This window comes from Nesoenas mayeri (assembly GCF_963082525.1).
Source record: "Nesoenas mayeri genome assembly, chromosome: 4".
Taxonomy (NCBI): domain Eukaryota; kingdom Metazoa; phylum Chordata; class Aves; order Columbiformes; family Columbidae; genus Nesoenas; species Nesoenas mayeri.
Window position 1 is genome coordinate 26,680,105 of NC_137540.1, and position 24,583 is coordinate 26,704,687.

The 24,583-nt window shown below is 39.1% G+C and overlaps 1 protein-coding gene across 4 annotated transcripts in view; it reads left to right on the forward strand.

The window, feature by feature from the left end:
• ANKRD17 (ankyrin repeat domain 17) overlaps positions 1–24,583 on the forward strand; it is a 97,566-nt gene that overhangs the window by 64,761 nt on the left and 8,222 nt on the right. For 3 of the 4 annotated variants that reach the window (XM_080343132.1, XM_080343134.1, XM_080343135.1), the window contains exons 15-29: positions 540–1,289; positions 8,096–8,244; positions 9,445–9,556; positions 9,733–9,878; positions 11,838–11,980; positions 12,791–13,004; positions 14,166–14,341; positions 15,140–15,302; positions 16,054–16,149; positions 17,336–17,452; positions 19,718–19,889; positions 20,659–21,106; positions 21,513–21,668; positions 21,880–22,029; positions 22,517–24,171. In XM_080343132.1, coding sequence (XP_080199258.1) covers positions 540–1,289; positions 8,096–8,244; positions 9,445–9,556; positions 9,733–9,878; positions 11,838–11,980; positions 12,791–13,004; positions 14,166–14,341; positions 15,140–15,302; positions 16,054–16,149; positions 17,336–17,452; positions 19,718–19,889; positions 20,659–21,106; positions 21,513–21,668; positions 21,880–22,029; positions 22,517–24,171 — 4,647 coding nt within the window. The remainder of the gene's footprint in view (positions 1–539; positions 1,290–8,095; positions 8,245–9,444; positions 9,557–9,732; positions 9,879–11,837; positions 11,981–12,790; positions 13,005–14,165; positions 14,342–15,139; positions 15,303–16,053; positions 16,150–17,335; positions 17,453–19,717; positions 19,890–20,658; positions 21,107–21,512; positions 21,669–21,879; positions 22,030–22,516; positions 24,172–24,583) is intronic. The other variant, XM_080343133.1, reaches the window with a different exon arrangement.

Genomic DNA, 24,583 nt, shown 5'->3' on the forward strand with positions numbered 1-24,583 from the left:
GGATTCAATAGTCATAGAAAGTATAGTTCTTCCAAAAATGTACTGAGTTATTCACAAAACTGGTGGCCTAGAACAAGTCACCTGTCCCTCAAGATGCTTTTGCATCGCTTTTGCTGTGCTTCAGGGCTGTAACCATATGTTTGTTTTAACATGATACCAGATGCAAAACATCAAGTAAAGAGACAGCATTTCCTTTCTTTTTTTCCCACTTATCTTGTAGCACCACTTGTTAACAGCGGCACTTCACTTCATTTGACAAAAGGGTAACAATTGTTGGAGTAAATATGTCAACATAGCACAGGGTTATTTGGAATGTATGTGCAGTAATCTGTAGCGTTAAATTGCAATCTGGTTGCTGTATTAAAATTGATAGTGACAGATACGGCTTTCTTTGAGGGCCTTACAGTGCACGCTGACCTTCTATGGATGCTGTGTCTTGGTGCACAACTGGCCAGTTAGCATCCCAACAGTAGGTCTATAATGAGGATGCCATTCATATGCACTTCCATTGGTTCTGAGGGGGTTTCTTTTTCACACAGCTGCTTCTAAACAAAAGTCCAGCAGTCATTTGCCAGCAAACAACCAGGATGTACAGGGTTACATCACCAATCAGTCTCCAGAGAGCATTGTAGAAGAGGCTCAGGGCAAGTTGACAGAGCTGGAACAGAGGATAAAAGAAGCCATAGAGAAGAACGCTCAGCTGCAGTCCTTGGAATTGGCACATGCCGACCAGCTCACCAAAGAGAAGATTGAGGAGCTGAACAAAACAAGGGAGGAACAAATTCAGAAGAAACAAAAGATTTTGGAAGAACTACAGAAGGTGGAGCGAGAGTTACAACTGAAAACTCAGCAGCAGCTAAAAAAGCAATACCTAGAGGTAAAAGCGCAAAGAATTCAGCTCCAGCAGCAGCAACAGTCTTGCCAGCATCTGGGACTACTGACTCCTGTTGGGGTAGGAGAACAACTCTCAGAGGGAGACTATGCACGATTACAGCAAGTCGACCCCATCTTACTTAAAGATGATCCTCAGCAAGCTGCTGCACAGATGGGTTTTGCACCAATTCAGCCTCTTGCCATGCCACAAGCTTTGCCTCTGGCAGCAGGTTCCTTACCTCCAGGGTCCATCGCAAATCTTACAGAACTGCAAGGTGTTATAGTTGGACAGCCAGTGTTGGGCCAAGCACAACTAGCAGGGCTGGGGCAAGGAATACTGACAGAAACACAGCAAGGGTTAATGGTAGCCAGCCCTGCTCAGACGCTCAATGACACGCTGGATGACATCATGGCAGGTGGGTTTATATTGTTATGAGCAGGTATAATATTTGCTTGAACAGTTGAGGTTATGTCCACTTCTTTATGTGTGTGTGTTTGTGTATTTCTGCTAGCTCTACAGCAAGTACCACTAGCCTTCTGATCCTTGTCTTTAGGAGTTAAGAAAAGTAGTTTGAACTTTTTGATTTGCAGGGTTGCCTTTCCTTTTGTTTTGTTAACTGGTGCATGTTGGTCAGGTTTTTATAACAGAAGGGACATTTTAAACTCTTTGTAGTTTGGGGGGATGTGCTAGAGTCTAACAGGTTTGTTTTTTTTTTTTTTTGTCCTGTGTGTAGCTCAGGAGCAATGTCTTGACAATAGTTGTTGTTAATACTTTGGACAAGCTAACTGAGAACTGAGTTGGAGCAGTTGAAGTGGGCTTTGAGCAGCTATAGCACTGCATCAAGCCTACAGTGTGTAAGGAACCTTGTAGGTTTGTCTTTTAAATGAGAGCTGCTCTACGTGGACTGGAATAGCCTACCCATTGTAAACTTTTACTTCTGCTTGGGAAAAAAAAGATGGTAATATTGTGCCTCTTTAAAATGTGTCTGCCTTGCCAACAAAAAACAAATTTTGCCTTACCGGATTCTTTAATGCTTTGGAGATTTCTTTACCCAGATACATCAGTGCTTTGCAGCCTTAAAAAGTAGTAAAGGAAAATAATTAAACAGGTTTTAAATACCATAGGACATGTGAGATGTTAGTGTTCCTTTCTTTTACAGTTGCTTTCATTGCACGTAATCCTTTGCCCATGTTAAAGTAGTTGCTGAAATAATCATCGTGACTGCTTAGTTGAATATAGATTAACTGTTAGGAAATATTAACAATCTCATCACTAAATCAGAAGTTGCTGAGATGCTCTTGGTTAAGCTGATGAACTTTCATTTTTAAAAGTGCTATTTTGACAAGTCTGCTTTGTAAGATATGTTAAGATGAGTGTGTATTGGAGGAAAGGCAGGTCTCAGCAAACATTTTCACCTAGAAATGCAGAGGTATGGAGCTGTGTACTGCAGAGCTACTGGAGTACAAGAATGTTGCAGAGCGAATAGAAGATATGGTAATAGTTAAACACATCAGGTGGTGTTTGTTTAAAATACATGGAACAACACTTTTAAAGCTGTGCAATTGAAATTAGGCACACAGTGAAGTAACCTGATGTTCAGGAAAGCCTACAGAGATTCTCCTCTGAAAATCTGGTGTTCGAGTTGAAGTCTAGACATATAGCTTGAAAGCTCTTGGATAAAGAACAAAGTGGATACATTAGAAAGTATGTAACAGTACATCCATCATGCCTTGACAGTTTTCTCACATGCAGCTGCTGAGGTACGTATCAATACTAGCCACTTGGTTCAAGAAATGGAACAAATAGGTTTCTTGGTTACTTAAGAATCTGTGCGGTGCACTTCAGTTGTGTGTAAATATAAGTTTGAGTTAAGGTATTTGTAATGTGTTCAGCTTCGTATAACACTGTGAGAATCTCTGGTTTTAGGTCATCTGATGAGTACCCAAGTGCTCAGGTACATCTTTTTGGAAAAGGTCAGGTATTTCCAATGTACATTTGAGTGAATGTTTTTGTACTGCTTTGTCTCAGTTCTTACTGTATGTATGCACATGTACAATTGGGAATGAGGTCAAAATTGTCTTCTGGAAGGCATTTGTGGCAAGTCTGTTAAAAACTGTACAGATGCAATTTCATATCTGCTTTTCTGTCAATTTTAGGGTTATTTTAAGTGAGAGCAGGCAGGCCTGAGTATACAATTTAAGTGCCAGCTCAAATCTACCTATTAGAATTTAGTGTGGAAGTGTGGTAGGCTCAATGTAACACAAAACATTTAAGCAGCAGGTATGTATTTTACTGGTAGCTTTGTGTATTGCATTAATTAGAACCCTGTAGAGTATCTCCATAGACTTAAATCTCTGTTTCTGAGATGAGTTTAGTTCTATCACAGGGCTGTGGCTTGAAGCACTGGTTACAAAAAGAAAGCTTCGCCTTGTGTGCAGACTTAATCTCATGTTCATCTCCGGGCTTAATTAGTTGTAAACAATTAGTTTGATTTTTGCCAATTTAAGTTCTGGTTTAGAACAGAGCCAGGTGTGCACATGCTGATAGTTGTGAGAAGCTAGTGTTAAGACATCAGTACTGCTCTAGAGGTCAAGTGCTGTTGGTAGGTCAACTCTGGGACTTGAGTGGATTTCTTGGGATTAGAGAAGCTAATTAGTGTTTCCAGAGCTCTGCATGATTTGCCTGGAAACACAGTGAGAGAACATACTGAGTTAAGGGGTTTAGACGTTATTTTTAAGAAATAAATAGGGTGAGTTGAAAAAGTAGCAAATAATATTTTGGTTATAACTTTAGACTCTTTTCTGATCCTGGTGAAATTCATGGCAAGGAAATGGTTTGCTTGTCAGCTTCAAATGTTGGACAAGTTCTTTGTTTGCTTGGAGGCTAGTGAATAGAAGTATTTTTTAGGGTTACTTATTTAACTCTTGAACTAAAACATTGCATATATTAAATGATGTGTTAAGGATATTTTTAAAAGAATTATCATTTTTAGTAGCAAAGTTCTCTTAAAAATAACTGTTAAAAGGAGTGTGTCCAGTAACAAAGCCTCACAAAGAATTTCATGATTTTTGAAGCACTTGATAAGATCAATTCCTGGAAGCTACCTGTGGGAGGAGTCCTAAGTGTAACTGTCTGAATTAATACATAAGAAAGAATATGCTTTGGCTGCAAGTTCTTCACAGAAACTCCAGTACTGAGAAAATAAGGACAAAACAACAGCATCACAGAAATATCAGTTTTGTTCCACTTGTGACCCGTGCAGGAGCTGCAGAAAGCCAAGAATGCAAGCTTTTATGCATTGGTGTAACTACAACTGGTTGTTGGCAGTTGTTATGCTGTTCTTGGAAATTTAGGTTAAATGCATGTAGACTTTTGTCCATGACATTCTAAGAGACTTTCATCTTTTGTTAGGCAGATGGTTTTGTATGGGACTGAGCCTATGATAATCTGCCTTTCATACTGTAAGGATCATCAAGACGACAGGCATGTTGTGGTTTTCAGGCTCTGCTCAAGGTGCTGTAAGTGCACAGAAGTAATGCTGTGTGTCTGTATTTGAACTCAGAACATGACTTTGACTCTTATAATTCAAGGCATGGTAAGCATCTGAAGTGTTCTGTATTGGTTTTAAGCATATGTGGCAGCAACATAGTTTGTAATAACTTAGGATACTGAAAGAAATTGGGAGCAGAGGAGAAGCAGCCAATGTGGAACAAGCCTTTTGAGCTGGCTTGAAACAAGTTGGAAAAATCTGAGGTATCTGATATGTTTCTTGTAATGTTGGTTGGTTGGTTTGTTTTTCTGGTTCCTCATCTTGGCTTACTCCAATGTAATGTGAAACAGTGCTTTTATACATCTGCTGTTGACATTACAGGAGATAAGGAAAAAATATGTCAGAACAATGCTGTGCCCACAGTAAGACAATACTAGTAAGAAACTTAATGGTCAACATAAGGATGAAATGGGATTATAAAGATGCTTGTTTTCTGTAACGTTGGACTTATTGAAAACACAAAAATATTCAAGGAAGCAGCAAACTTGGAACAGTGTGACCAACCCCTTTCAAAATGTCAGGTTTTTTTTCAGACACACCTTATGACATGTAGATCAGTGAGGAAAAAAAAAATCCTGTTGGCTCAGATGTTAAGTATCTTGTGTTTGTTTTGGGGTTTTGTTTTGTTTTTATTTGTCAGCTTGACTGTTTTAGTTTGTTTCCTGATACGGGGGCTTTATTTGTAAGCCAAATGCTGGTCTGGATGGTGGAGCTGCTGGGCTTATGGGAGAAGGTAGCAGCTGTGAGGTTGTCCTTTTTTAATTTAAGCCAAAAAAAGGTTGAGGTGTCCAGAAAGAAATCAGTATGAAGAGCAGGTATGCCTCTAGTACCAGTAAGCACTGAGCTGGTTTCCTGACATCCAAACAAATGCAAAAGACTTGCGACTGGAGTAGTCAAACAGTGCTAGGAATGATGTATTCCGACAAAGAAGCTTGATGTTGTCTTATAACGTGATTAAGACCAGTTACCTCATCCCATACTGAGGCATGTATATACTAAAATATTCTAATAGTGAACTGGCTTTGAAGACTTCAGTAACCCAGGCATAAAGTCATGATGGTTTAATGTCGAAATACAGACATCTAGTTGAATTTTGCCACTGGTCTATTAGAGTACGTGGAAGAGTGGCAGAGGGGAGGATGAAGCTGTGACTGTCAGTGCTTTTAGATTTGATGACCAAGCTAGTTGGTTACTCTTTTCACTGCTCAAGACTGTTGTGAAAACCTTTTGGCTTATTGAACTTTTACTGTTTTGGTTTGGACACCATAAAGATTCTGTTCATTGCCCTTGGCATGTTCGTTAAGAATTTGATCTCTGCATAAGTGATGTTGAAATAAATATAATCAGTCATTACCTGTAAAAATTAATGTCTTATGTTAGTGAAACATACTGTAGGGATATGAACTATACTTGTCCATGAATTATTGCTGACGCTCACTTGAAATATACTTCATGTGAGAACTGTAAGTCAACACGCATGTTCTCCTCTACTGTCATGCGTAAAACCATTTTTGTACAGGTTGTACAATAAGGCTTTGCTTTCTTAGACATAGAGGGGTGTTGGTTTTTAAACATCTCATTTTTTTCCCCCTCTCTGTAACAACATAGGTATAAAAAAAAAGACTGCATCTAGATTGAGACCTTACAAACTAAATTGTTTTTGTTGTTTTGTTGGGTGAGGTGGGGTTGTGTGGGTTTTTTATGTTGTGGGGTTTGGTTTTTTTTTAGGTCTAACAACTTTAATAGTGCCTCCTGTAGCAGACATGTTCTCCAGCCCCTGTATTGAGGCTGCAGCAGTAATTCTTAGCAGCTCTTAAAAATACTCGTGCTACTGTAGCAGGGTTAGTTTCTTTCTTGTGTGGATGATTTGATGATTGTGATTTTTATATCATCCAAGTTAAGCGTATATGTGGTTACTGTACAGTCTATTTTACCATCTTTATCAAGTGAAGCATCCTTTGCCGTTCTATTACTGTTTTATGCTGTGTGAACTTTGTCTTGGAACTTATAGAAAGAAGACAAATACACTAGTTTTTCAAAATGACTTGTCAATGACCATATGTGTTAAGAGGGAAGCAGGAGTTGAAACAGTCAGCTTTTATCCTTGTGAACAAGGCTAATTCTAAGTTGTGTTTTTAGGTTATATTTCTAATTTACAGTAAGAATATAGAATAAGAAAAGTTAAATCTAAATACTCCACTGAATATTTCATTATGATCTTCAGTTATTTAGTTTCTGTACAGAACTCCCTTAGGCCATAGTTTTTGACCTTATGTAGGACTATTTTTGGCTGAAGTTCTGTATGTTTCTTTTAATCCACACCTAGCATGATTTGTCTTGTGAGATGAGAACAGATTTCAAAAGGTACTCTGATATAAAGATCAAAGGAGTTTGAATCTTGGTTTATTTTTAAATCATGCTTTCCATGTTAATAATAGTTTCCATGTCATAAGTTGGGGATTCTTTGTTCTCCTTTCAATGGCATTTAGTAGCTTCTTTTTTGGCATTTGGGATAGGAAGTCCAGAAATTAAATTAGTAATGGACTAAAAACGTGGCAGCCTTGCAGAGGAAAGAATATACAAATTGTCATGGTAGGATAACATTTTTTGTGGCATCTGCTAAAACCTTAAAGCTTCAAATTTGGTAGAGGAACTAATTATCAGTGACTGGTAATTGGGACATGACTGATAATTAAACCCATTTGAAAAATAAACAGGACTTGAAAAGTTTGGGATACAGGGGCATTGTTTCAGTGTTCTATAAGGTGGCATGTATTAGATGAATGCCGACAATATGTGGAAACTGCAGTTCTTAATTTTGCAGTTAAAGGTGTTTTTGTCAACTTGACAGGAGAAGGGTACTTAAATTTTGCCTTTTCTGATCATACATGATAAAGACCTGTAGAGATACTGGGGAAAAGCCAGGGGGAAAAACATTTAATTCTTTCCAGGGGAAACAAAAAGTAGGAAAACCCAAAGACTGTTCTAGTTAAGTTTATTGTTTTAAACGTTATATATATGAAGCAAGTGTCAGGGAAGTATGACAGTCAGTGCTGTCTTGTGTCATGTCAATATACTGTCATCAACTGCAAAGTGGTATTGCCTTTTGCTTATGCTAACAACCTTGACCAAAGTCCCTGCAAAATGGCTGTTAAGAAGCTTCCATTTCTCTGGTTTCAACAATTTCTGCCACGTGAGCATCCTGACACTAGCACTACTGCTTTTTTTTGTCATGTGTATGGGGGCAGGGGCAAGGAGTGAAGGCCGGATGGGCTTTTAGATGAGAATCTTTCAAGTGTTTTAAGAAAAATTGCATAGATACCCATTGATTTGACTTGGTCTGCAGTCCTGCTACTAAAGGTATGGAACTCTTGGTCCAAATAATGACTTGTTGCAGGAAAGATCTTTGGTTTTCTGGATTAAAAAAAAAAAAAAAAAAAAAAAAAAAAAAGGTGGTGGCTTGTAGAAAACACACCAATGTGATAGTGTTTTGGGTTTTTTTTTAAATCTAATGCAGTTAACCTTTTTCATAGTTGTTAAATTCAAACAGATACATATTCATGGAAAATAAAGTATTTAGGGTGTTCTGTCCCAGTATCCATATATTGTCTTGTTAAACATCTGAAGTAAAGTGGTTTACTTTTACTAAGTGTAGTTCTTCTGTTCAACAGCAGTGAGCGGAAGAGCATCTGCAATGTCAAACACTCCTACCCACAGCATTACAACTCCTGTCTCCCAACCTCAGACGCCAACTCCAAGTCCTATCATTTCTCCTTCAGCCATGCTGCCAATCTACCCTGCTATAGATATTGATGCTCAGGTAAGGCTCCACTTGTTGCTGCAGCACAGATTGCTTCTACAACCTGAATAATTCATCAAGAGTAAACAGCTCTGTATAATGAATTGGGTTCTGGAGACTTGATCTGTGGCTTTTAGAAAGTCTGTACAACTCCTTGGAGAGCTGCAACCTACTTTCCTCTGTGCTCTAGCTGAATAAAATAGAAAGTCTTTGAATGACTAAACACTTGTGTTTCTCATTTCTTCATTGTCAGAGAGATTGAGAAACAGCAAAGTTGCCTTCTAACAGAAACTGAAATTTTTTTCTGGCCTGGTTTCTTAAGACAAATAGGCTTTAAAGTGTTGCAGTTTTTTCTGTTTTTTTTTTTGTTTTTCTGCAGTGTTTCTGTTTTTTTTCCAGTTGTGCTTTAAGTTGTTGGTCAGTAATCACCAACCTTGACAGACATGTGAAAGTACTGAAACTAATTTTTTTTTTTTGTAAACTTTTTAACAAGAGGAAATAATACAAGCCAGTAATTTCTCTTTCAAATAGCCTAGTGACCATTTAAATGGGCCATGGCAACACTAAAAAATTAAATGCACATTTTTTCATTGCAAGGGCTTAATAGGCAGAGTCAAGGTTGATAAGGACTCTGTGCTATTGCTAAGAACTATCTACCACTAGAAGTGACCAGTTGGAGACAGTGTATCAGTTCCATGAACAGCAAAAATTTAAAAGCAGAGTGTAAGCTCCAACCTTTGTATATTTTCAGTTGTTCTGTTGGGTTTGATTGTCATGGTTTGTGGATGCACTGTAGCTAATTTCTACTGTTCAGAGGCTTAAGCAACAGTAGTAGTGAGATTAAGAATTTTTCCTCCTTGGGTTTTAACTGGAGGGTTAAGAATTCAAGATAGAATTCTTAACTTCCTTATACCATCTAAAGGTCACAGTCAAGCACTGGTAAAGAAGTTGATCTAATTAAGAAAACATACATGGAATCTCAGTTCTTGTCAGGAATTATTCTGAAATCTCCCAACAGAGCTGACTTCCGAAGTAGAATCCAGTTATCAGCTTGAACACAGAAGATAACTGTGAGGTATCCAGTAGACCCGTCTTAAACTTATAGAAGCTTTTTTTATCTTGACACAAGTATGGTTGTACTTAGGCTAACAGGCAATATAACAGGGGTTGTAATTGAAAAAGGAAATACTTATCTTGCTGATATGTATCTCTTTCTTTTAGACTGAGAGTAATCATGACACAGCATTGACACTTGCTTGTGCTGGTGGCCATGAAGAACTAGTGCAAACGCTGCTAGAGAGGGGAGCGAATATTGAACACCGGGACAAGAAAGGTAAGTACCTCACTGTGGCAATACAGACCCTCTCTGGTCTTCTGGTGCATCACAGTAAATAAATAGACAATAAGCATAGTCTTTCTGTGAAGCTTTAAGGCTTGTTTTCTTGGTGGTTCAGCTTAAGTCATTTAAGTTATGAATGTGCACTTTTCAAACTTCCTTTTTAATTTCAGGATTTACTCCGCTTATTCTGGCTGCTACAGCTGGCCACGTGGGTGTTGTTGAAATATTACTGGATAATGGAGCTGATATTGAAGCCCAGTCTGAGAGAACCAAGGATACTCCCTTGTCTTTGGCTTGTTCAGGAGGGAGACAAGAGGTGAAGTACAAGTCTTCAAAAGCAGTTTGTAGATTACATATTGTGTCAGTATACCAAAGCAATCTTCCAGAAAAGTTATAGTAACCTAATTCACTATTCTGTTTCATGATGATGGTCTATAAAAAATATGCAAAGAGCTTCAGATTTCCTAAGTTATATATGGCATCATGTCTGATATAAATTGCCTTTTTGGTTTTTATAAGCTGGACCAATGCTGTGCACGTGCCCTCACAATTGTAATCACTAGTGGATCATTATGGGGCTTTTACCAGCATAATTAGATGTACACATGAAGGCAAATGCGATAAGTGTTCTTGTTGAGAAGCTGGAGTTAGACATGAATCAGCTCCATATATGAGCCAAGAGGATTTTGTGGATTAGTGGATTTTGTATAGCCCATAGGATATTGGAGTACTGCAGATGACTCCATTGTCTCTGACTGAAAACATGAAAAACTTTTTCCAAATGAGTGATAAAAAGTAAATGTGAGAGAAGGATTTGTTTTAATGTTAGGTGAAATACTGTATTCTGTGACTTAAGAAAACTGTCTTTATTTTGTGACTTTTTTTTCCTAATGGTTGTTACAAATTGGGAGTGTATAATTCTGTTAATGCTTCTGCTATTTGGATTGCAAAAGCTACAGTGGAAGCTATATAATCTGGTACGGGATCACCTTCTCCGGTCTATGACCATCTGGGGAATTAATGAGGTTGGAGACATCTCTCCCACTTCTGCAGGTTGTCTTAACAGTGGTACTATAGCATTTTAAAGGTGATTGCTTCCCTAGACAAAAACTTACTGAAAAATTGTAGCTCTTTTGGCCTGATTTTAGTGTCATTGGGAAGATTTCAAACGTTGGGGCTTTAGTGTGATGACCTTTACATGCTCTCAAGTGAAGGGAAAGGCCTATTTTTAATAAGCCTATTAAAAGCCTTTGTAAACGGCAACCTTGCGCTGCAAATGTGAATTTATGCTCATCTTTTTAGAGCATTTTTTGAGGAATCCATCATTGTATCTTTCATGTTTTTTGTGAAAGAAGATTAGAAGACACTGGCCTTTGAGCAGCACAGATGATGTTGGGTGCCCTCTTGCCCTAGTTTGTATATTTAGCAGTATATTTGTCCTGTGATTTCAAGGCAAAGTATTGTGATTGAAAAGCCCTTGACTTCAGCTGTGTGGATCAAATTTAAACATGTCTTAACACTTTAAAGCTGAAGGTGGGGTATATTAAATGTTGCACTGGAGATGAGATGGGTTCTCACCTCAGTGTTAATTTTACATTGCTACGAAGTATTTTGGTCTTCTGCAGAAACTTCATTGCAGAATCTAAGCTTTATGTAGAACATGGGAAGCTGCAAATTGTTTGGGTTGTGAATCTGTCTGAAAGGAAAGAATAATATAAGTACTGCTGTTGCTTATGTTCACATACAGAGAAATCCAGCAAGTCATGCAAGTGTTAAATTTTTCTAGTGGCTCCTGCATGCAATTTCTGCATATAATCCACACACAGTTTGTCATGGTGTAAATAGAGAATGTAAGATAAAAGTATGCAACTTGTATGACAAACATCAAGACTACTTTGTTTACCAGCTTCAAACTGAATCTCTGGTTTTGGCTGTCTTAAAAATGGCTGAAATAATCATTAAAAGTTCTCAATATTTTCTGGTTACGTGAGACAACTTGGTATGAATGTTTTAAGCATATTAATAAGTTATCATGATTGATTTCCTTTTTCTAAAAAAAAAATATTTTTCAAGTGATTTGTACAGTGGCTTTGGGAACATAGTTGCAGCCTCATCTGTTCATGGCGGTGTGTAGAGAAGCAACTTAGAATAATATCTTTTTTTTTTTTTTACTATTGGAAAATATCAGTGATATATTTAGGCTTCAAAAACATTTGCACTGAATAGATTTGCAAGTTCGGAAGAAAACCTAATATTATTTCTTAAAACACTGCAGGTGGTGGAGTTGCTGCTAGCTCGAGGGGCAAACAAAGAGCATAGGAATGTTTCTGATTACACACCTTTAAGCCTCGCTGCTTCTGGTGGCTATGTGAACATTATCAAGATTCTGCTAAATGCGGGGGCAGAAATAAATTCCAGGCAAGTTCCCTTTTCACCCCTTCTCTCATGTGTGTTTGGTTTTGGTGTGTTTGGTTTTGGTGTGTTTGGTTTTGGTGTGTTTGGTTTTGGTGTGTTTGGTTTTGGTGTGTTTGGTTTTGGTGTGTTTGGTTTTGGTGTGTTTGGTTTTGGTGTGTTTGGTTTTTACCCTTTCCAAAAGGATTTATTGACAAATATGTAGAGCAAAATTTTCTCTTATTTACCTGTTACAGTGTCTTGTTTAGTATGTATTATGCTTCTTTGCCATTAAGTTAGAATCTAAAGGTTTTGCCTCTGCTTTTTGAATACTCTTAACTTCCCATCTCCCTTAATGTGTTAACTTCTTTCCTGCATCATGCTATCGGTCTTCTTTGTTCAAAGATAGAAATCTTTCTTCTTGCTCTGGTTGGCATGCTGCTTTGAAATTAGTTCTGGGTTGCATGAATAAAGTGTGTTACTCCTTTGTAGTTTAAGGAAAGCTTTTTTGTCTGTATGCATGTATATAATGCTTTTGCATCGTTGCGGAGGTAGAAAGTAGCTCAGCCATGCATGGCATAAGTCAAAGGCCAAGCAAAAGTCATCATAAGAGACACCTTTAAATTTGCAGTAGTTAAAAGGTAATGTGCACCGTATCTGTAAATAGAATTATTTGTCCTTAATGGTGCCACTGTGAAGAACCTGTTATAATTTGAGTAATAGTTGCTGTGTAGCTGTTTTTCTGGTCTCAGATATGTATTCTGTCTTCACTATTTTGTTGAAGTCATTTCAGAAATGTGATTATGATCGAAAATTTTATTTTTTTTCCTCTTTCAGAACTGGTAGCAAATTGGGTATTTCTCCCTTAATGTTGGCAGCCATGAATGGGCATACTGCTGCTGTCAAGCTATTACTGGACATGGGATCTGATATAAATGCCCAGATAGAGACCAACAGAAATACAGCACTGACTCTGGCTTGTTTCCAAGGGAGAACTGAAGTGGTTAGCCTTCTGCTTGATAGAAAAGCAAATGTGGAACACAGAGCAAAGGTAAAGAGCAAATAGCTGAATAAGTCTCTGAAAAGAGATGCTTGGAAGTCATGACTTCTCTGTGGTCATCTGATTACTTTCTTGTCTTTTGTCCAACTTAAGTGAACTAGAGGATTTCACGTCTGCCATGGATTAGTTATGTATTTCTGAAGCCATCTAGAAAAAAACTATTGTAGAGAAAAATAATGGCTTCACTCAGGGGTAGTATTTTGGAGGTCTCACAGTTCATCAAAATGTGTTTTTTCTGAAGCCTTAATTAAGCTTCAGGTGCTTACAAGCATAAGAACACAGTAATTCATCAAGTGGGGAAAAAAAAAAATAGAAGTATCTAATGTATTAAAAAAAAAAAAGCTAGTATCTTTGCCTAGGTATAGAATCATTTTGGTTGGAAAAGACCTTTAAGATCATAGAATCCAACCCTTTCCCCATGGTCTAATCTCTTCTGTCTGGCAGCTGCTTATATCAACAGTGGTGATGCAGAATTGAAAGTGAATGTGCATGTTTTAAAGTCTTTCAGTTGACATTGACTCTTTAAATTGAAAGAAAGACTGTCCCCTAGAAAAATAGCTAGAATATTGAGGGAGGAGAAGAAAGAGGCCTGCCACAGGTGTGGAATTCTGTTATCCTTTCCCATTGTACGTAGTCGTTGCCACAGAGCAGCTCAAAAGGACCTGCATAGTACTGATTGCTGCCAGGTATTCTTCTGCTGAAGTTACATGTCCCATTGACCTGGCCAGGTGGTTTCCAGATGTTACTGTGTAGGATCTCTTAATGAAGGCCAGCGATGTGATTTGTGTTATCTGAATAACACCATGGACGATTTATGGGACTTGCACAGATGAGGATCCATCAGCACTAAGGGTTGGTTGGGTTAGTTTTGAGAAACTGTGGACAGTGGGCTTGGACTTCATCAGCTCTGGGCAGCAGCAGAGGGACCCTGTGCGCTATGTTGCTCAGTGGAAGCTCTTCATCTGCCTGAAGATGATTTCTCCTTCATAATGTCACTGAACAGTTACAAAATTGGCCAGGTAACAACTGAAATCCATACAACAGAACTAGAAATATGTTGCTGGAAGTTGAAATTAATCCTGGCTCTCAAGTGAAAAACACTCTTTCCCCAAATATCTGCTAGTTTTTCCTGCTTGCTTGTTTTTTTTTCAGACTGGTCTCACACCATTAATGGAAGCAGCATCTGGTGGGTATGCAGAAGTGGGCCGAGTTCTGCTAGACAAAGGTGCAGATGTAAATGCTCCTCCAGTACCTTCCTCAAGAGACACAGCTTTAACCATTGCAGCAGACAAAGGGCACTACAAATTCTGTGAACTTCTCATTAGCAGGTACTGTATTTGCTGCTTGAAGAAAAACATTTTGAATATGACCTTACTTAGACTAATCTTTCCCAATATGCAATAATATTCTCCAGTTGGGGTAGGGAATAGAAAAGGTTATGTGCCTGTTGACCATTGCTGTGTATTTTTATTTATCAAAAGTTATTAAAGTTCTCTTTGGTGTTAGAGTGCTGGCTTTTGCCTGAATGGGCTGATTCAGTTTTTCCTGTCTCACTGAATTGGGAATGTTAGAAATAAAACAATCTATTATGAAGTTCACGAATATAGTACCTGTAATCATGACACGTTGCCATTTTAGATGGTAGTGTTAAGTCCTTAAAGAACAGAAGATGTGCACAAAAGATATGTCTTATATGGTTTCAGTTTTAGATGGGTCACAATGCTCAGGAAACATAATTACACTGAATGTGCAGTGTTTGCATATTTCATTTTCCAAGTAGCAGCACTGCTTGTAGGCTTGCATTTGAAAAGTTGCAAGTTTTTCTGAGTAAGCTAATAAAGAATACAGTGTCCTGGTAGATGGGATTTAACAAAGTAATTAGAGGAGCTTCAGAAACATCTGACACTGTGACTTACAGTATTAAAAATGTTTTTAGACTGAGTTGAGTCTTTCTGACGCTGTCAAAAAGCTAAAAATGTAGTTTTGGAAATTGAAGCACTCTGTAAATGCATATGTTACATGTAAAAATGAGCATTGAATTTCACCTTGTTGTTCTTATGTTGAATGTCCAGTTGAAGCATCAAATGAAAATTGGTCCAGTATTTTGAACATGTTTATTTTTGTAGAGGAGCTCACATTGATGTACGTAACAAGAAGGGGAATACTCCACTGTGGCTAGCAGCAAATGGAGGGCATCTGGATGTTGTCCAGCTGTTAGTTCAAGCTGGAGCCGATGTGGATGCTGCTGACAACAGGAAAATAACTCCTTTGATGGCAGCCTTTCGAAAGGTAGAATGTGAAGTTCAGCTTTGGTCTTAGTATTGTCTTGATCATCCCTACACAGCTATAATAAATAGAATGTAGCTGACAGAAATGACGTATTTAAAAATACGTGAACAAATTTTAGTATTTGGCATTGAATCTTCAAAAATAGTTATATGTGTCACCTGTATAATATCTGTGTTAAGTTCTAGTAGAGATTTGATTTGTAGGGACTTTACTGTGGCTGGTTCTCATAGGTCTTTTGAGAGGTGAAAATTGCAGTGTATTTGTGCAGATAGGGGGCAATATGCTGGTTGGGATATTGAATTGGTTTTTGATGCAAGGAGAGGACGAGGATTTTTGAAAAAATAGTGTGTTTTAGCTCAATTCGACTCCAGACATAATTGTTGCTTGCAAGGGAGTGTAGTACTGCAGTACTTGAAGAATGGCAGATGACTGTATGAACCTGCAACTCTAAGTTACCAGAGCCAGACACATAAAAACTACTGAAATAAAAGACACAAGCATGTGAAAGTATGACTGGAGTAAGGGCAACCTTGACAACAGGTGTTCTAATTGCTTTTGTTTTCTTTCCTCATAAATGTGAAGAATCACGTTGCACTAGAGAGGAGGTGACAGTTATTTAAAAAAAAAAAAAATATTGAGAGGTATTGAAAAATCAATATTTTGCAATGAGTGCTTGAACTGAAGAGTTTATTAGCAAACCAGAAGCAACTGACTTGATTATAAAATTACTTCCTTGGGATTTCTTTTTCAGGGTCATGTAAAAGTGGTACGCTATCTAGTGAAAGAAGTAAACCAGTTTCCATCAGACTCTGAATGCATGAGATACATAGCAACAATTACTGATAAGGTGAGATTGCTAAAAAATATTTGAGAAGGAATAATGCTGTGTTTCAGCTTTAGAGTAGATGTTATTGAATGGTCTTAATTTCTGGCACACCAGATTTCAGCCAAATGATGAGTCTCCTTGGAATTTTTTAGAAAAAAAAGGCAAAAAATGGGAGCATGCAGCCACAGTAACTTGTACACCTCAGGGCTGTGAGAACAGTAGTAAAGGTGATGTTATTATCCATACTTATTTTCAAGTGTTTTCCCAGTCATTATCTCAGCTTTGCATTCCTCCCTGTTGAGTACATTTGTACTGCATTTATGATGGCTTTGGCAGTGAGGTAGAGGTAACAGAATGAACTTCTGCTAAGAATGCATGTAAGCTTAAGTATGAAGATTCACAGTCTTATAAAAAAAGTTTGTACTAGGACAAAGACAGAAAACAAACTTGATGGCAAACTAATTTGTTGTAGCTTAAGTGGAGTGCTGCTTTTCCCTGTGGAAATTCTCCTGTATTCTTTCATCTTCAGTTCAGATGAACAGGGCAAAAACTCTTGTAGTGGGAGAAATGGGAAGAGCAACTGGTGCAGAAATATGAGTGTGATGCTTGTTTTTGCCAGTTCTCTGGGCTGCAGCTGACTTTTCTTCTTTTTGGGGGTCAGCTTCTGATGGGCATGTTGAGACTGAAGAGGTGCTAGTGTTTAAATTAGGATGTGTTTTATTGCCAGTGACTGGAACCACTGCCTGCTTCCATGATGCTAGGCAACCTATGCGTTGAACATTTTTACTACTATGCAACCAGTATAGGTTTGTGAGTAGTACTAAAATACTAAAGTATTTCCAAAGTGTTTAAAAAAAAAGTAAACTTTATGATATTTTTATTTATGCCATTGCTTTACCTTTCAGACGTTTCCCCTTTTATTTCATAAAATGTGTTTATCTTTATAGCAGGCATTGGTTATAAACAGCCTTTGTACTGTTTGTAGCACACTGTGACATAGATTGTTGATTGCATGTCATACCTGTGACCATTTTGCAAGGTTGTGTTTAAAGAGGAGCTTACTGGAAGGAATTTTAAATTATCCCTTAAACTCCCATGCAAGTAGTGCAACAGTCATTACATCACAAGTGTAAGCTTCAGAGCATATATTCAAACACATGCAGTCTTACTTTTTCAAACAGTAGGTTGTCATACTTTATAATTCTAGGAGATGCTGAAGAAGTGCCACCTCTGTATGGAATCCATTGTTCAAGCCAAAGATAGACAGGCTGCTGAAGCCAACAAAAATGCAAGCATTCTTTTAGAGGAACTGGACTTGGAGAAGGCAAGTTGAAAGAGCTTGGATTAATGAATATTTATTTGATAAAATTCCAATTTCATGTTCCTTCAAGATAAGATCTGTGAAAGTGCCTAATAAAGTATAAGAATATGTGTAATTATCATTATTTGGGTGTCTAGAACTGAGTATCTGGTTGTTCAGGTAATCTTTGAACTTTACTTTTTGACTGTTACTCAGATAAATTGGATCAAGAAACTCCAATGTAACTATTTCCTTTTTGGAGTAATATTGTACCAAAAAAAAAAAGGATTTATGAGTAGAATTTTTTAGTCAAGTGCATTATAGATGGGCATTTTCTAGTCCTGTAGGTATGGATTTCATGTCTAAACCATGTTTTGTGTCTTAAATATTAAAAAGGTTACTAATAATGTTAATAGAAACCATAATACTGTAGTAGAAGTGTAATGGAAAAATCAAAGGACGACTGTAGTGTCAAACAAGTGCATGCTTTTTATTCAAGATAGCTGAAATTATTTCATGTTCTAATCTTCGAAAGGGAGATGGGTGTTGTTTGGACTGTACTGCTGAGACATACAACATTACATGAAGAATCCTGAAAATACATCTTGGAAAATTCTGACTTAATTTTGTATAGTGTCTGCCCTATGATTCTACACTAACCTTCTCTTAACATGAGTGAACAATCTGAAGTCATGGGGAATGGGAGAAGTGCCTGAGGACTGGAGGAAAGCAAATGTCACTTCAGTCTTCAAAAAGGGCAAGAAAGAGGACCTGGGTAACTATAGATCTGTCAGCCTCACCTCTGTCCCTGGAAAGATTATGGAAAAACTTAACCTTGGAGCCATGTCAAGGCGTATCAAGGATAAGAGGGTCACTAGGGGCAGTCAGAATGACTTCACCAAGGGGAAATCATGCTTAACCAACCTCATAACCTTTTATGAGGACATAACCAGGTGGATAGATGATGGTAAAACAGTGGATATGGTCTATCTTGATTTCAGTAAAGCATTTCACACAGTCTCCCACAGCATCCTTGCAGCTAAACTGAGGAAGTGTGGACTGGATGATTGGGTAGTGAGGTAGACTGTGAACTGGCTGAAGAAAAGAAGCCAGAGAGTTGTGGTCGATGGGGCAGTGTCTAGTTGAAGGCCTGTATCTAGTGGAGTGCCTCAAGGGTCAGTACTGGGGCCAGTATTATTCAATATATTCATCAATGACTTGGATGAGGGAACAGAGTGCACTATCAGCAAGTTTGCTGATGACACCAAGCTGGGAGGATTGGCTGACATGCCAGAAGGCTGTGCTGCCATCCAGCGGGACCTGGGCAGGCTGGAGAGTTGGACGGGGAAAAATGTAATGAAGTATAACAAGGGCACATATAGAGTCTTGCATCTGGGCAAGAACAACTCCAGGTTCCAGTATAAGTTGGGGAATGACCTATTAGAGAGCAGTGTCGGGGAAAGGAACGTGGGAGTCTTGGTGGACAGCAGGATGACCATAAGCCAACATTTGTACCCTCGTGGCCAAGAAAGCCAATGGCATCCTGGGGTGTATTAGAAGGGGGGTGGTTAGTAGGTCCAGAGAGGTTCTCCTCCTTGTCTACTCTGCCCTGGTGAGACCACATCTGGAATATTGTGTCCAGTTCTGGGCCCCTCAGTTCAAGAAGGACAGGGAACTGCTGGAGAGAGTCCAGCGCAGAGCCACGAAGATGATTAAGGGAATGAAGCATCTCCCTTATGAGGAAAGGCTGAGGGAGCTGGGTCTCTTTAGCTTGCAGGAGACTGAGGGGTGACCTCATTAATGTTTATAAATATGTAAAGGGTGAGTGTCACGAGGATGGAACCACGCTGTTCTCGGTGACAACCAATGATAGGACAAGGTGCAATGGGTGCAAACTGGAACATAGGAGGTTCCACTTAAATATGAGAAGAAACTTCTTCACAGTGAGGGTATCAGAGCACTGGAACAGGCTGCCCAGGGGGGTTGTGGAGTCTCCTTCTCTGGAGACATTCAAAACCCGCCTGGGCACATTCCTGTGTAACCTCATCTAGGTGTTCCTGCTCCAGCAGGGGGATTGGACTAGATGATCTTTTGAGCTCCCTTCCAATCCCTAACATTCTGTGATTCTGTGAAATACATAAAAATATGGATCATAGAGAATTTAGCTTCTGTTCCATAAAAATGTTAGTGTAAAATGTAGTTTCAGCTTCCTAGGAAATATAAATAATTTGCATTTCTTGAAATGAGTGGGGCATATTGTAATCCTGTTCTGTGTGCCTGACTTTGTAGCTAAGGGAAGAAAGCAGGAGACTGGCTTTGGCTGCCAAAAGAGAGAAAAGAAAAGAGAAGAGGAGGAAGAAAAAAGAAGAACAAAGACGAAAACTGGAAGAAATAGAAGCAAAAAATAAAGAGAATTTTGCACTGCAAGCTGCTCAGGAGAAAGAGAAGCTAAAAGCAGAAGGTACTTGAAAATATTTGCCTTATTTTTGCAACATGGCCTTGATTTTACTCCTAGTATCATAAATGTCTTTTTCTTATCAAAACTTGAATGCAGCCTTTCTTGTGATCTGCTGAGCATTCCTTTTATTTACCTTTTCTATTAAGCCTGTAGATCAGAGTGCTGGCTTTTTTGGTGTCTTGCTGTGACTTGGAGCTGCTAACATCAGCTCCAGTGAGAGTTTCAGGTTAACTTTACAATGTTTTGCTTCCAGGTCCCAATACTTAAAACCAGATGAAAAAAATGGCAACATGGAAATTGCACATATCTATCCTTGTCTTATCCATTGAAGCCTGGCTCTTTTGTATCTTGTGGGAATGAATTTCATATGTACACTGTGAAATGGTTTTCACTGTGTTCCCTCTGCCATTCTGAAAGACAGGGAAGAAGTGGGTTTTTTTGTTGTTGTTTTGTGTGCTTGTTAATTGTTTGCATCTCTGTCTTTCCCTGAATTCAGTTTCACATTTGTTAAATTGATGCTGCATTTGTTCCATGTTAGGGAAATTTTATGAGTTAGCATAAACAAGGGGGAGAGGCTCCATGGGATATTATGTATGTAATAGTTTTACAGATGTTTGCATAGTTAATGGTTCTGCATGTTTCTCGGAGTCTTTTGTAAAGTTACTAATGAGTCATTGGATAGGACAAGTGTGATTTGAAAACCAAAACTGCACAAGCTTCCTTGAGCCAGCTAAATTAGTATGTGGGTTTTTTTTTTTTACTCTTCCATCAGATGATCCTGAGGTCCCAACGGAGCCTCCAAGTGCTACCACTACAACCACCATTGGTATATCTGCAACTTGGACAACTTTAGCAGGTTCCCATGGGAAGAGGAATAATACCATCACCACAGCAAGTTCCAAAAGGAAAAACAGGAAAAACAAAGTAACCCCTGATAATGTTCAGATTATATTTGATGATCAACTTCCAATTTCCTATAGCCAACCAGAAAAAGTGAATGGTGAATCCAAGAGCAGCAGTACTAGTGAAAGTGGTGATAGTGACAATATGAGGATTTCCAGCTGTAGCGATGAAAGCAGCAATAGCAACAGCAGCCACAAAAGTGACAATCATTCTTCCACAGCTGTTCCTAACACACAGAGCAACAAAAAGCAACCATCAGTTCTTGTCACTTGTCCAAAGGATGAGAGAAAAGCAGTTACTGGCAAATCATCTGTAAAGTAAGTTCCTGTGACCATGCATACAATTCCAAGATGGTCGTTGCCCTTTGTTTGAAAATTGCACCCTTGTCTTCATGGACATGTGTTCTTAAATCAGTTATTAGGAAGTGTATGAGGCAACATGTCCCTGCTGTAGTGTGTATGTAGTGTGCAGTATGAACTTGAACTTAGTAGGTTCTGAGGCAAGAACCTTCATTACAAATATGGAATCGGAGAATTGTTGGAGTGTTTTGAGATGTAAGCATTTAAATTCAAGTAGCTTCTTAAGAATACTGCTTTTGTACTAAAAGAGAAAATGGGTAGGTGGGCAATGAATAATGAGCAAAATGCAAGTCAACCTTCTTGATGATTTTTTGTGTGTGTGTGTGTGTGACTGCATATTAACAGCACTTGGTTTCTTTTAAAGGTTGTCTGAAGTTATTAGTGAAGTGACGAGTAATTCTTTGTCTACTTCCACAAAATCTGGTTCTTCTCCCCTTTCTTCTCCAAATGGAAAGCTCACCATTGCCAGTCCTAAACGTGGTCAGAAAAGGGAAGAAGGATGGAAGGAAGTTGTGAGAAGGTGAGCAAGGCATCCCTCTGACTCCCTCTGGTTCATGTCATGTTTCAAAATGTTTTGTCTAATGTAGCCCTCTCTGAGATTACTGAATGTGTTTATTTCTAGTAGACTTAATGTGTTTCATAAAACTGCTGCTACATGGGTTGAATCTTTATATAGTTGTTTTGACTAACCAGCTTCATGCCATTGTTCATGTTGTTTGCTTTTTGTATAGATCCAAGAAGGTTTCTGTTCCATCAACTGTAATTTCCAGAGTCATTGGCAGAGGAGGATGTAACATCAATGCAATACGTGAGTGCACCGGAGCGCACATAGACATTGACAAACAGAAGGACAAAACTGGTGATAGAATAATAACTATAAGGTAAGCAGACCTCTTGATTTGCATATTCTGCAAGGATTTTTTCATTGTAGCACATGCTTCTGTGTAGAAAAATGAAAAGGCTTGACCTCCTTATCTTTTGCAATATGGCTTTGAGACAGTCAGTTCTTTGAGGCAGGGGACACAAATGGGATGGGGAAACAGAACAGCTGCCAGTTGGTACCATCGTGTTTCTACAAAAGAAGACTTGTGAGATAAAGTGGAGGAGGTGTAAATGCAGGACTCTGTTTAAACTTGTTTAGATCTGTCTAAATATATAGGGAAGCAAACTACTTAACCACTTGGGTTTCTAGGGGGTTAGGCTTCTCAACTTGATCTTAAATAATCATCATCTGTAAAAACATGCCCAGTGCAGTTTTCAGATAGGATCCAGCCTTCCTTCTGTCATGTTAACAGAGTCTGTGTTTGAGATACTTTGCTGTAATGTAAATGCTACAGATGCGCTTTTGTTTTTCCCTTCCATTTGTAGGGGTGGCACGGAATCAACAAGACAGGCCACGCAGTTGATCAATGCTCTGATAAAAGATCCAGATAAGGAAATCGATGAACTTATTCCAAAGAACCGCTTGAAAAGTTCAGCTGCAAACTCCAAAATAGGCTTGTCAACACCTGCTGCCTCTACAGCTGCTAACAGTTCTCTCGTGGGCCTCAAAGTGACCACTGTAGCTGCTTCGTCAACATCTCAGACTGCCTCTGCACTCACTGTGCCTGCAATTTCTTCTGCATCCACTCACAAAACCATTAAGAACCCAGTGAATAATGTGCGGCCTGGCTTCCAAGTTTCTCTTCCATTAGCATATCCTCCTCCACAGTTTGCACATGCTTTACTCGCTGCTCAGACTTTCCAGCAAATCCGTCCACCTCGGTTGCCCATGACTCACTTTGGAGGTACTTTCCCACCAGCTCAGTCCACATGGGGTCCATTTCCTGTTCGGCCATTGAGCCCTGCAAGAGCTGCCAACTCACCTAAACCTCACGTGATGCCTCGCCATAACAATCAGAACAGCAGCGGTTCTCAGGTGAATTCAGCAAGTTCTTTGACAGCTAGTCCAACAGCTACAACAAGTACAAGTTCAGTAGCTTCTACTGTGCCTGGTTCTTCTGCAAATGGCAGTCCAAGTTCACCTTCAGTCAAAAGACAGCTTTTTGTCACAGTTGTGAAGTCATCAAATGCCACAACGACCATGGTGACAACAACAGCGAGTAACACAAGTACAGCACCTACGAATGCCACGTATCCAATTCCTACTGCCAAAGAACATTACCCTGCGTCTTCCCCATCGTCTCCTTCTCCTCCTGCACAGCTGGCAGGTGTTTCCAGAAACAGTCCTTCTGACTGCACAGCAACCTCTCCAAATAAAGGTGCACCTTCGTCTGATCCAGAAGCGGGTAGTCCACCAGCAGTGGAAATGAGCAGCTCAACCAGCAGTAGGCAGCCCAGTTCTGGTACCAGCAGCTCATCTGTGCACCCTGTTCAGCAGCAGCCTCCTGGAGCTCCTCTGCAAGAGGCCAGAGCCCCTCTTCAGCAACCTCAGGTTCCTACACCAGATACTCGAATGGTTGTGCCTCCAAATTTAGCAGTGACAAGCTCATCTGCTCCTGTGGCAGGTCCAACAAATGCCCCGATGACCTATCCCATGTCTCAGACATCAGTAGGGTCTTCTCAGCCTGCAGCTAAGATGGAAACCCCGGCCATCAAACCACCTGTCCATGGAAACAGCAGTGTCCATAAGACTCCAGCTCATGTGCAAAATGCTTCTGTCGCAGTCCTCAATGTTAATCACATCAAAAGGCCCCACAGTGTTCCTTCTTCAGTGCAGCTTCCTTCTACCTTAAGTACACAAAGTGCTTCTCATAATTCAGCCCATCCAGCAAACAAGTCTATGGGTAATAATTTCAGTGCTACTTTACCATTTGGGCCCTTCAGTACATTGTTTGAAAACAGTCCTTCATCTGCTCATGCCTTCTGGGGTGGTTCTGTAGTTTCATCTCAGACAACACCAGAGTCTATGCTATCAGGAAAGTCTTCATTTTTGCCAAATTCAGATCCTTTGCATCAGTCTGATACTTCCAAAGCCCCAGGTTTTAGGCCGCCATTACAGAGGCCACCTCCAGGTCCCTCAGGTAAGTCTGTGTTTTGTGTTCATACCTTAATAAACATTTAACTATGCTGTTGTGTGTTTTCGTTTTGAACACATAACAGTTTTTGTCAGCTTTTGTGGTAATATGTAGTAAATTGTTGCCTCACCTGCAAAAAAAGGGTGCTGTTGCATAGCTTATTGTTGTTTCTGTAAGCAAAGTTAGTTCATCTTTGTTTTAAAGTTCCACCTGTTGAATCTAATTGCTATTTTGCAGCTGATAAATTTGATGAAAGTTGAGCTGAGGCATTCTTTTTTGCCATGCCACTCTATTATTCTGTCACAGCTGAGATAATAAAACATTTCAGTGTTGTTTCCACCTCCCTTCCCCACCACCAGCTAGTAACTACTCTAGTTCGTGATAACATGCTTTTTGTCCTTAGACTGCAGAAAAATAC